The sequence below is a fragment of the Macrobrachium rosenbergii genome, chromosome 22 (genome assembly GCF_040412425.1).
Source record: "Macrobrachium rosenbergii isolate ZJJX-2024 chromosome 22, ASM4041242v1, whole genome shotgun sequence".
NCBI lineage: Eukaryota > Metazoa > Arthropoda > Malacostraca > Decapoda > Palaemonidae > Macrobrachium > Macrobrachium rosenbergii.
The window spans coordinates 34,925,684-34,939,433 of record NC_089762.1 but is presented as its reverse complement, the minus strand read 5'-3'; the positions used below and the strand labels follow the sequence as shown (position 1 = coordinate 34,939,433).

The 13,750-nt window shown below is 34.5% G+C and overlaps 1 protein-coding gene across 17 annotated transcripts in view; it reads right to left on the bottom strand.

The window, feature by feature from the left end:
* Esyt2 (extended synaptotagmin-like protein 2) overlaps window positions 1–13,750 on the bottom strand; it is a 97,524-nt gene that overhangs the window by 48,214 nt on the left and 35,560 nt on the right. For 9 of the 17 annotated variants that reach the window (XM_067124666.1, XM_067124678.1, XM_067124669.1 and 6 more), the window contains exons 2-7: window positions 7,167–7,208; window positions 5,696–5,910; window positions 4,628–4,694; window positions 3,833–3,978; window positions 3,225–3,345; window positions 1,702–1,872 (exon numbers count right to left, since the gene is read on the bottom strand). In XM_067124666.1, the coding sequence (XP_066980767.1) occupies window positions 1,702–1,872; window positions 3,225–3,345; window positions 3,833–3,978; window positions 4,628–4,694; window positions 5,696–5,910; window positions 7,167–7,208 (762 nt within the window). Of the gene's footprint in view, window positions 1–441; window positions 531–1,701; window positions 1,873–3,224; window positions 3,346–3,832; window positions 3,979–4,627; window positions 4,695–5,695; window positions 5,911–7,166; window positions 7,209–13,750 lie in introns of all 17 variants that reach the window. The other 8 variants (XM_067124683.1, XM_067124668.1, XM_067124671.1 and 5 more) reach the window with 1 other exon arrangement.

Here is a 13,750-nt window from a genome sequence, read left to right as displayed (position 1 = left end):
CATTTAAATATGAATGTTCTACCCCATTTTACTTTGCATGTGCATTCCAAAGTTAAACATGCATTTGCCATTCAACCAACATTCTCAGCATGCAAAAATGTTTTGGCTATCTGATAATACCTGCAATAAATGTCCCTACCATGTAACATTTTATATACCACTGTGCAAGCATACACCTGGCTGCAGAAATAACAGTGCAGTACTGAATTTGCTTTTAACCAAATGTTTGAAGATATATCTGAGGAGGCAGTCAAAGGTGAGACTGAGAGAGACTGGGAACAAGAAGAAGTAGCACAATACTGTATAAGCCCTTGTCCATTTTTCAAAGTTACAGTACTTTGATTCTGAATGTTACAATGTCATATTTACAACAGACTTCCACATATTTAGATGCTTATGCTACAGCTGTCTTACTTGCTATATACAATATCAGTGTCTCACCTCCCCAAAAAATCGTTCTTTCCTGGAGTATCGTCAAAATCGAAAACCTCAATATCAATCTCTTGGCTCCGAATAACATCTGTCAAGAACTGTTGAGCATTGACAAAAAGTAAAAAAATAAAATCTGCAAGCTCAAATTGACATTACATACATAAACACCATCCAAAGTAATAGTAAAAAACTAGCAAAAAGAAACCAATAATTAACACTGAACTCATTTCTGACATGCCTTTAACTTTGGCTGACATATTTAACTTAGCTGTAATAATAAAAACACTACACTAGTTAAAAAATAATATTTGCCACAGCCATAAGCTAAAAATGAAAATTTCTCAGATTATTAACTTACTATTAGTCTAAAAATAGTACTTATCTAAAGATAGTGATTGGTAGCAAAACTAGGTATTTCAACAATCTGCATATGAAATAGAGATTTCATTAATATACAATTATCACTTATATTGTAAACACCTAGTTTTTGAAGACACAATTACCAATCAAATATTCTTCAAAATGAAGTAGTATCCTAAAAGTTATCCATCTAAAACTTACCACCTTTTTTCTGCAAAAGAGAGAGAGAGAGAGAGAGAGAGAGAGAGAGAGAGAGAGAGAGAGAGAGAGAGAGAGAGAGAGAGAGAGAGAGAGAGATCTAAAAAATGACAGCAATCATGTTATATAAATCATGAAAAAATTTCTGGTAAATATACCTCAAATGGTAATGGCAATCTTCCAAGCCTGTACCTGTACATAAAATGAAGTTCTTGTTTCTTTACATGGAAAACAATATGCATATCCTTACATAGCATACTGTGTGTGCATACAATTTGGTATCATACACATGCAAAGAAATTATGATTAATAATCTTGCATATATTATGCAGCACAATCTGCTCTAATCTTCATTCAATTAAGAAACCTGTGGAATAGGGAGAGCAACATCCTTTAATGAGAGCTATGTACAATTTGAGTGCTTCCATCCCACCAATGCATAAACAACAGCTGTCAAGGAAAATGTCACATCATTACATATTCTGGTTAACATCCATCATATGCTTGGCAAACAATGTGCTACGCAACCTTCGTAACAAATATCTAAAAGTACTTAAGATCACATATCTGATATCTTTTATTTTCATCTAATAATCTGAAGTGAAAAAAAAAGAAGTATGTTAGCTTTCCACAATTCCAAACTCATTAAAAATTGGTTCATAAATACCTGTACACAATTGCATAAAGTACAGTATTATGAATAACACCTACCTCACAACAGAAGTCCCACTTAGGGTTGATAGTGTTATTGATGGTCTTTGTCTGGAACTTTTGAGCACCCAAGTGCAAAATGCAATAAGGATCTGATTTGCCCATGCCCATGATGCCAACATCTTTCTTCATTAGATTATGAGCTTCAATAACATGAATACGAATTACACCCTGTGGAAAAAATGTGGATCACAGTGTAAAGATGGGTTTTAAATACAAATGCCTAGCAGTTGACAGTTTTTTATACAACATCTGACTTTCTTCATTTGTTTTCTAAAATCAAATATTTAAGTTGTCCTCATACAATTTAGAAAATTCCTTGCAACTACCTTTAGGGTACAGTCAACCCCCATATTCAAGGGGGATGTGTACCACAAAACCCAGAGAATAGCTAAAATCTCCAAATACTTGACACCCCTTTAAAAATGCTTGTAACTGCCTATTTTGATAGTTCAAACACCAAAAAAAAAAACTCTAAAAATGCTCATATCTGAGAATTTTAATAGTTTTATCCCAAAAAATGCATTAAGTCACGAAAATTATATGAAAATACAGTAATCAGTGAATATTTCTCTACGAAAAATACCATGAACAGGCAAATTTTCCACAAATAATGTGTACTATATATGTTCCAAAGAAAAATCCGCGAATAGGTGAAGCCGCGAATCCGGAACCACGAATATGCGAGGGTTCACTGTAATCCGTTTATAAAATTACTCGACAACATTTTGCGTATACGACATTCTCGAGACAAATACTGGTACTGTACTGTAATAATTGGCATAAAATTACAAAACTGCTGTAACAATCTCCACAACAACACCAGTGACTTAATAAAATAAAAAGCAGAAAACAATATCAAGGAATGGAGATAATACTGTATATATTCATTTTCTCTCTCCTACTGGAGTTTAACTAATTCCATTAAAGCAATGACTCTTATATATATAACAGTGATTTACAAATTCATTCCCAGTTTCTCTCTCTAGTTTCTATTACTGTAATCTACAGAACACTCACGCTAACAGTTCTGACAAGGAGCAAATTTCTGCAGTGAGAATATGTAGTCAATATTTTAGTCTACATTAGGCTATCCCAAAATCCTAGCCAAACTTTACCCAAAATCCTAGAGCAATCTAACATAGTCTATGCAAACACAAGTCAGCAAAACATATACAAGACCACCAAGACAAAACTCTTGACGCACAGGGCTGGCCCAAAGGGCTTGCCTTTATTACTGAAAATAAGATCTTATCTCATAAACTAAAGTTCTTTAAAATTCTGATAACCATAAAGCCAAGCACAAAATAAAAATATTTTCACAATAATTCATTTCAAATACAAAAAATGCAATAGTTTCGAATATATATCCCAAATGAAATGATCCTGCAAAGGGAAACTGTAATTTTTTCCTGGGTATGTTCATAACTGAAACTTCACACATAGGCATATATACATATACAACTACAATAGTGGAAAAACGTTTATGTACACTCACAAACATATATAATAATTCTACTTACAGCAGGAAGAGGGCACTTCAACTCCACAACATCTATATCCTCCACTAGCTGAATAGGGTAACGATTAGGAAGAACCATCATGTAACCAATCTGGTCGGTCACAATACTACGCAGGATATCACTGGAAATTTCAACAATAAATAATCCTCGGATAGCATTACTAATTTGAATTTTCTTTATATTTCTTAACAATAATGGTTACGAAAAAGTATTTATCTTACATGTTACTTCATACAGACCCATTAATCATATACTGTACTGAAAAGCCTCTGTGCATTATCCGCCCTGCTTACGATACTCCCTTCTCTCAAATTTCATGCAGTAATAAATCAATACATGTTCCACATGTCAGGAAAAGCCAAAAAGATGGAAAAAAATAAAACAAAACGCACAAATAATGACAATAACATTACAAGGGAAAACTTCATACAAAAGTGTTCCTAGGAAGAGCAACTATGTTTATTCTCTTGCAAGTCAAAAACTTAGGAGAGAAGTGAACACCCTAAGGAGGTCTGGGATTATGAAGTACTGTATAGGCCTTTCAATTTCATGTTAGGTGACAGTTGTATGAAAGTATTTCCTCACCATGGAGATAAGGCATCACCTACCTTAGGCCTGGCATGTCAAAGACATCAGCTAAACCAATAAGATTGAAATCTACATCGGGATTGTTAAGGAAGAAAACTTGAAGGCCGCCAACTAGAGGAATCTGTTTTACTAGTGGCTTCATAACTACTCTCATTTTTCCACAAATCTGAAAGACAAAATCTTTTGAACTCACATGTAACCGTCTATTAATATCAAATATCTTTTGAACTCACATATAACAGTCTATTAATATCAAATACAGAGATGATAGGCTAAATAACTAAGAAAATGGTTGTAAAAGTGCTGAAGCAATATGAAGGCTCCATAAAAGAATCATTTCTCCCACTAGCATTATTGAAAACAATAGCAAATATTATTACAGTAATCAATGACCATACAGTATTTACAGTACAATTCAGTCCCTGTAAGTTTTACCATACAGTATTTATAGTACAGTTCAGTCCCTGTACATTTTAATTTCAGTATTTCAAAAAATTACTCGAGGAAGGTTATCATTCTTATGCAATGTAAATGAAAAAGTTAATTTAAAATTATCTGTATATGAAAACCTTGTTATAATTACCTTACCACACTAACCACACTAAGTTAACCTAGCATGACTCAAAAATATGAACAGTATTAACCTATCGTATTTCCAAGAGGATTTACATCACAGTTCTAATAAAACTTTTTTTTTCTTTAACAATGTTAACTTTTAAGTATCAATAACAATTACTTAAGTTAAAGCAATGAAAATAAAGAGGAGCATGTTTTCAGCAGTATCAAAACTTAGCGCTTGCAACAAATTTACTTACCCTCAGGTCCTTGATGCCCATCTTGAATTTCGAGACACTGACTTCAAACTTACAATCTCCAGCATACCTAATATGACAAATGATAAAACAACATGAATTAGTATATTCAGTAATTAATACAAGAAGTCCAGATTCAATATTGTCTCATACAGCATAACCTTAATTTTTAAAAAAGGCAGAAAAATCTGTCAGCATTTAAAGAGGAGGGATCCAATTACTCAGATTTTTACCTGGAGGGTAATAATCTCTACAGACAGCACCATTAAGAGATTTCCAATAACAAACTCCACTGCTTATTAGCTTTAACTAAACCACTGAACTCAAAACAAAGACCAGAAAGATTAGATTTTAATTATATTTGTATCCTGGACTGTTATTAAATACCGGTAGTTTAGCCAGACCACTATGCCAAAAACTTGGAGATCACGCCTACCCTTTACACTACCAAAGTTTCAACGCCTTCAGCCTAGTACAGAATTAAAGTGCAGATTATCCACTTTTTAGTAATTGCATCATATCCCCTCCAGCCCATCTATTTGGCCATAGTTACTTGGGTGTAAACTATATTGGAGAGCAATAGTTTATGCCTGGTTAAATCAGTGTCACCCTCAGGGTGCAAAAACTCTTTTAGTTTACATTTTGCTATAATTTTATCAATAAGAGTAACAATGTCAAGTCGTGAGAGGTGACTCTCAAAACTGCTGCTTGTTGCTTGATCATAATGGCATTTCCATCTATGTCAAGATAATCATAGAAAGTTCTTGATTTCTTACCAAAATGTATGTGCTCAAACTTGTCAACTTTTTTTATTGCTTTCCTTGTTTGCACCAAGGGAAAGACTATACTGTTTAGTTCACTTTGAAACTATTCATAGCTTTCATGCAGTCTGACAAGGCCGGGCCAGCAACTGTTGGCCAAGATACAAATGAGCTCTGCTGGTTATGATCAATGTCATTTATCATTACACGGTGAATAGTACCACAAAACAGAGAGAGAGAGAGAGAGAGAGAGAGAGAGAGAGAGAGAGAGAGAGAGAGAGAGAGAGAGAGAGACTATTTAACTACTTACGCAACATCCATGTCCATGATAATTTCATGACGGGAGGTGTCATCATAAACTTTGACACCAGAAAATCTTGGGGGAGTATCTCCTAAAATGATTTTCTCAAACTGGAACCCTGACAATTTGTACTCCTCCAGGGCAGTTCTAAGGCTTGGTTCAATGGAATATTTGCACAAGTCCTTCACATAATGACCAGCATAAGGCCACAGCTGACGGATGATCTGCAAATGTAAAATTTGTTGTCAGGCATCAAAATCAGAAAAATACTTACAAAAGAACACTGACATAGTAGAAGAGTACAGTAACCTACCACATGCAACCTATCTGAGTATGACCTACTAAGTTTCCAGCTACAATGAAAAAGTAAGAATTTACAATGAAAAAAGTAAGAATTCTGAATATAAAAAGCAATATTGATATGACAAAAAAATGAATACGTACAGTATTTAAAAAATAATTTTATAAATATAAGGAACTGATACATAGATGCCTATCATCAATTTGTATAATATAGGAGGCAACGCAGCTTTAGAAAACAGCCATATGGATGCTATGGGTGAATACAATACTAGGTATTAAATACAAAAGATGGTTCACAGCAAATTATATAAGCAATATTCAATAAAAGGTATAAGTAAAAAGGAAAATTACAATGTTTAACTGGTACACCTCCTCAGACAATTCCTGGATGTGTTGTACCGTTCAGTTTCATATCAATGCATCTTATGTGATGTGAACTATTAATTCACTGATTTTAGTAATATGGTGTCAAGACTATTGCCATGAATGGCCATTCGTGAATAATTTTAAGCAGCCTAATTGAATAACGTCCAAGAAGTGTTCGGACGAAATTCAACTTCATGAACAACACGGTACATGGTAAAAATGTTCACGGTACATGGTAAAAATGAGTCCAACTTGGTGAAACTTGGCATAAAATTGCCAGATCATTCTCAAAATGTCAAGTGTAAAGGCTCACATTCTTAATGCAACGTATGGAAAATTTTTAAAAAATTCACTGAATGGGGGCCAAGAAATATTTGGGAAAAAAATTTTATATATATATATATATATATATATATATATATATATATATATATATATATATATATATATATATATATATATATATATATATATATATATATATATATACAGTACATATATATATATATATATATATATATATATATATATATATATATATATATATATATATATATATATATATATATATATATATATATAAGTACATTATATATATATATATATATATATATATATATATATATATATATATATATATATATATATATAAGATAGAATTTCAAGAGGTAATCAAACAGGAAATAAAACGTATCATTTTCAAGTCCAACTCTCCAAACCATAGCCCAAGTTTGTTACCTATCAACTGTAGGTTCCAGACAAATTGACAAATAGCCTCTACATGTTCCTCCTTATAATACAATCATCTTACCTTGTTCAGCCATTCCACACGTTCCATGTCAGGGAACGTCACCTGAAAAGATATGAAAATTATCCATTTAGATGCGTTGATTAGAAAAAATATATATATATATATTTGGATATCATTCAAACTTTAACTAAAGACATTTATACCAAATTATAACTCATTCAAGTTGTACCTAAATACATTTAAACTTTGGGAACATTATTAATAAAAATAATATTAATAATAATAATAATAATAATAATAATAATAATAATAACAATATAATAAAAATAATAATAATAACAATAATAAAGAAAAAAATATATATATATATTTATATTTGGATATCATTCAAGCTTTAGCTAAAGACATTTATACCAAATTACAACTCATTCAAGTTGTATACCTAAATACATTTAAACTTTGGGAGCACTATTAAAAGCAGCCATTCGACCTACCTATGAACGAACCTCCCTGTGAACGTGAGAGATACTGACTGATATGAAAGTTGTCACAGAGAGAGAGAGAGAGAGAGAGAGAGAGAGAGAGAGAGAGAGAGAGAGAGAGAGAGAGAGAGAGAGACTAAAGATATTTAAACACTAAAGACATTTATACCAAATTACAACTCATTCAGTTTACCTAAAAAAACTGTCAAAAGCACCCATTCAACCTACCTGTGAACATGAGAAACATTGACTGATATGAAAGTTGTTACCAGAGAGAGAGAGAGAGAGAGAGAGAGAGAGAGAGAGAGAGAGAGAGAGAGAGAGAGAGAGAGAGAGAGAGAGAGAGTGATGGGGGCAGGTGTAATAGATCGACTATAATGGGGTCGAGTTATGCATGAGCCCTTATCAAAGACATGAAAGTAGTTAATGGCTTCCGACTTGTCGATTTCTATCACATGACGACAACGATGTTATTGACATTACTGTACCTTACTCATGATAAACCAGAACTGAATGCTAGGAGATAAGTCAAAATTATCTTATATAAATGACAGCACAAACTAATCTGCCAAAAATCATTTTTTTTCTTTAAGAATCCAAATTAATTAATTTTTTGCATTAACCATTACTCTTGATGCTATTTACTTACATTTTTATCTATTTATTAATTTACTCATATTTTTTCCTCTTCTAATACCTGATCTCTTCATTCTGTATTTCCTATTACCTTTCGTTCTTTCTTTCAAATGCACACTATATTCTTTGGAAGCTTGAATTTAAAGTCAATTGCCCCTGTAGTGTTCATCTAAACAACCAACATTAATGTTAACCTTTACTTTTTAACATTACTATTTTTTCTAATTCATATTTTTTTCTAATTCATATTCCCAAAGGTCACCACAAAACATTACTGTACATAATATTCATCATCTTCAAATTCAAGATACAAAAAATACTAACAGTGCTGACTTTGGAATATACAATTAAAAGGGAGTATTAGAATCAGATTACTACTTTTAAGTTAAAACTCTACTGCAGCAACGCATATTCATGCGCTGTGTGTATTTTCTCCCATTATCAAATCCTACAGGGATTTACATGCCTGATAACGACCAAAGAGCAAAAGATTAACTTGTCATTCTTGCACAGTCGCGTGAAATGAATCCAAAGCTGCTTTGCAAGAAAATGTCAACAATTAATCAGAACTTTATATATAAAATAATGTAAAAGATCATCCGTGAGCTCTTGCACGCCGATTCAATTCAAAACCAGATATTTAATAACACGGAAAACCAACAAAGAAACAACCACTCTTATAAACAAAAATCAAGTGAGAGGACAAAGACTATTTTTTATTAAAGTATACCCTATCTTCGTAATCCAGGATTATCATGCAAAAATTTGGAGAAAACAAAAACAAAAACGAGTAATCTGTCGCCCACTAATTCAATTAAAGGTGAGGCAATGTAAGCATAATAAAGTCAGTGTGGAATCAGCATGTATGTACTGTAATAAGGATTATATTCATTTCACATAATATCCTGAGTTGCCCTCAATCCAACTGCTGACGACACTGCTGACCACAGCCTTTCTTTCTCATAACTAAACTCCGTTAGTTTACCATTACCATTGCAAGCACAGCTTCTCAGGGGTCAGTCATGTCAACAATCGTAAGCATCTTTAATCACTTCCAAATGTCATTCGAAGGACATGTACACTTTTCGTAAAGTCACCCCTTTCCCAGGATCCCTATACATACGCACTGGTAAACGAGAGAGAGAGAGAGAGAGAGAGAGAGAGAGAGAGAGAGAGAGAGAGAGAGAGAGAGCTGGCATTAAGTCGACACGTAAAAGCAAATACATGAACTCGTTAATTATGGAGATTCCTCCCCTGAACGCAGGTAAATGCCAAAGCACTTGAGAAGCACGGAGCGTAAAGGCATAGGCTGTAAATAACCGCCAACACTGGTTTGAACCTGCTGGGATTAAACGGCTTCGCGGCGTCAGACAAAAGATTCTATTCTCTATCCCTCAAAATTTAATTGGTCTCTGATGTCTGACTCCATGGCACACTGGATGGAGAAAGATACTGGATACTGCTATAGCAATTTGCGGATAGTTAAAATCATATTACGTTAATAGGCTATATGAAAACTCAAAACGTTTTCATTTCTTAGTTGTGTTGTGAAGGTTCATTTCTGACATCGTGATTATGTGAAATGCGTTTAGGATTAATGTCAAAATACACCGTAAATATACAGTATAACTGATATTTATTGTAAGCATTTAAACTATCACTTATATACATATATGCATATCATACACATGAATGTCAATAAAATAAACAAGATCTAAATTCGTAAACTATATGCAGTGACGAGACGTAATTGAACATGAAAATTACAAAGCATTAACATTCTCTCGTGAATGTTTATAACAGAAAGATCTTCCAGTAAAAGATAAGACTATTCGCTAACTAAAATATACAAGAAGACTAAGAGGTAAAATCTGAAACTACGTAATTCTGCAATACTGTAAGAATCCCTCTTCTTCAACATGACAACGCTAATTACGATCAGGATCACTGCTGATTATGCTAATATGCTAACATAGCGCTGCTATTATACGTCGCTGGGCCTAGCTTCCTCCCTTGGTACGTTGTACGTTTTACGCTTCTCGCTGGGAAAAGAGCCACTATTCTTCTAGACTAGAGTGACAGCCTGTCAAATAAATCTTGTTCCCTAGAATTGTAGAGCTGGGAAGTATCCATAAGGGTAGTGTCATGGTTATTCATGCTCTCAGGTTAATAGAAACCATGATACTAACGCTGCCTTCAAACATACTTCTGTAGCGTTGCTTTAGAAGTTTGTGTTTGTCAGCTATTAACTAACTCGGCACGATACATGCAGCTCTGCGTTCCATTCTATTACTCAGACTGTACTAATTAACCTTGTAACCTAGTTAAGCCTTGTTATTTATTCTATGAAAATGCATGAGCATGGTAATTAATATTTTCCACGAACACCCCCAAAAGTGGGAATGCGAGCATGATCATAGGGCAACCAAGTAGAAAACTTTCAAGTTAGAAAAAATACAACCGTTCCTCCTTTAAGCCATAATGCAAAAATTTCTCCATGTTGTGCATACACATCAGAGCTGAATTAAACCAATTTAAATAATGACGGGTCTAGCTAGCACTCACGAACTATCTGAACCCCACCCACCAAAGACAATACTAAAAGTTACCAAAAATCAAAATATATATCATTCTACAAGATATATGGACATCTTATTGCAAAGATTCTCTTCCGTGTTTTCATTCAAAGCCACTGCAGGTCATCAGTGTCGCGGGTCCCTTAATGTAAGAGAATCCCTCCCATAACGTCTAATGAGAATGAACTGCATTAGGACACACCCTCGTGACCCAACAGGGCGATGGCACCGAGACAACACACTGATCTGCTCCCCTTCCCCCTACACGCCTATCCATCCACGCCCCCCTTCCTTCGAAGAACCATATCGACCAACGTCTGGACGTGAGCCAGAAGCTTACACACAATAAAAACGCACACACACACACCACGTTGCAGCGCACCCACAGTGCTTTTTGAGTCTAAAACACTCTGAACCATCTTTCAAACTAGGCTAAGTCAAATTACAAAAGCTTTCTAACACTAGATATCTAGCCTTTTCAGGTATTCTCAAAGAAAATACGAAATATTTATTATTCATATAAACTCTACGATGTTTTTCCACGTCGTTCCCCATTTGCTTCACAAAATTATTCGATTCCCCCAACATTGGGAGCAACAGGCATCCATAAGCGAAGTTTACCTCCCACCTCACACCCTCAGCTCCGCCCACATCGAGAACATTCAAGTTTGTTTGAAAATGAACCATCTCTGTTTATGTATCAATGTTAGCACGTTCGTGCTCTTTCAGCCGTGATCGAACACGCTCTGGCGTGAGAGAGAACTGTATTATGTGAACATTTGAAACACAACTGCAGCAAGAAATTGACGCATATGGTGTTAAGATATGCTGAAGACCTGCTATGCAGAAAGCAGACATACCAGTTTTCTATCGTCTGCCAATGCACTGAATGAAGGTATACATTAAAAATAAATGAGGCTTGGCAACGCCACCAAAATATCCGCATTTCCATCATTTCAGAGATGCATCGACAATTCCCTGACTGCTTAGCTCAAATCTCCTTTTCCTTTACTGGTACGCTTGGTCACATTTATTCCATTCGCTTCTTTTTCCATTTTCTGTTGTCCCTCATCACCTCTTTTAAAAATTTCAAAAACGCTAATCACGTGAGTTGTCACAGACGACCTGACTTGGCACAGCCACCCACAATGGTACTTTACGCACTGCATGTGCCGAAATTGGCATTTGGCAAGGGCGTAACACACGCATTTCCGCAATAAATATATCAACGAGTCTGTAGAAAAGTTGAAATTGGTTATCAAAAAATTCTGAAATAATGAAATGAGACCTACATTTCCTAACCACTAACGATACGTCCGAGTATTTTCAAAACTACGATACGCCCAAGTAATTTTTTAAACTACGAAACTTTCAAGTATTTTCAAAACTACGATACGTCCAAGTATTTTGATTCAAAACTACGATACGTCCAAGTATTTTGATTCAAAACTACGATACGTCCAAAGCATTTTCAAAACTACGATACGTCCAAGTATTTTCAAAACTATGATACGTCCAAGTATTCTCAAAACTACGATACGTCCAAGTATTCTCAAAACTACGATACGACCAAGTATTCTCAAAACTACGATACGTCCAAGCATTCTCAAAAACTATGATACGTCCAAGTATTTTCAAAGTGTGTACAAAACGTTAATCGGCAATTTAAAGCTCCTAGCTTCTACGACAACTATATGTCTCCTTTCTCTGTCGGATAGCATGCGTTAAAGAGGGTTCAATGTTTGAACTGGCATGCTGCTCATTCGCCTGACTAATGCATCCAAAAGGGAAGGATCAGCAGCGGCACAAAGAGAATGTTTTGGCAACACTTCACGATGAAGCAAAGACCCGATTCCACAGTGACTAGACTGACAATCCATCCGTGTTTCTGCATTCTGCACTTGAAAATAATTATATGAGCTTCAGGATGATGCTGATGGTAATCATTATTAATGATGTAGGCCTACCATGTAAGATATGATCGGTACAAGTTCAAACCCTGTGGACATCACGTACCATCCACAAGTGAGAATCGTGGTAATTTCATTTTGTTTAATATTAATATCCAAGGACCAGGCTCAGTAGGAAGTCTATTAATGTAGCCTTTGTTAAATATATATGAAAAATATTTGGACTGCGTTTTGATCACATTCACAGAAACAAGGCTGTTGCTTTTTTATGAAGACCATTTTAGGTTAAATTATTATCTAATGGCTTTTTTATTTTACTCCTAAAAAAATTTCTCCTGCACGGTAGGCTGAATATGTTAACAAGCAATATGTTACAAACATAGGATTAAAGTATCTTAGAACTACAAACTAGTGCTTTAAATGTTAGCATCGTGAATGGAGAAATAATTCGCTGTTTCCTAGGTGAAGGTTTAGTGTTTCCCATAACAAAAGACAAATTAATCTGAGGAAAAATCATAATTAAATTACTAAATGAAAATGCTTTATCTCCCTTTAAGACAGGATGGCTTTAAAAAAAAACCTTTCAAATCTAAAATCATTAATGGTGAAGTCTGTCAGCTTCAAAATATATGTAAAGATATGATTATACCATCCTACAAAAGATCTCTTCCTTACTGACAGTAGAAATTTTAAGCAAGCCTACACCATACCCTCTCAAAAGGCATCCAGCCTATAAATACGGAACTAATGAAGTATTTGACTAATGGTATAGTGCCAGTGAAAATTATATATGGCTAACAGATCGAGCCAACATGGCCAAACGCGAAAGTCAGGTACTTAATAAATTCAAGATATGTTGGCCTAAAGATACTGGTTTCAATTTAAAACCGGTGGCACAGAAAGCTAAAGAAGAAGAATCAATGATATAGAACTCTCAAGAAAAGAAGAGGAAGAGAAGGGAAGACACAAACGCCAACCTTTCCCTAAAACGTTCGTCATTTCCTTTGGAGAATGGCATCAGAAACACCACCAAAGACGAC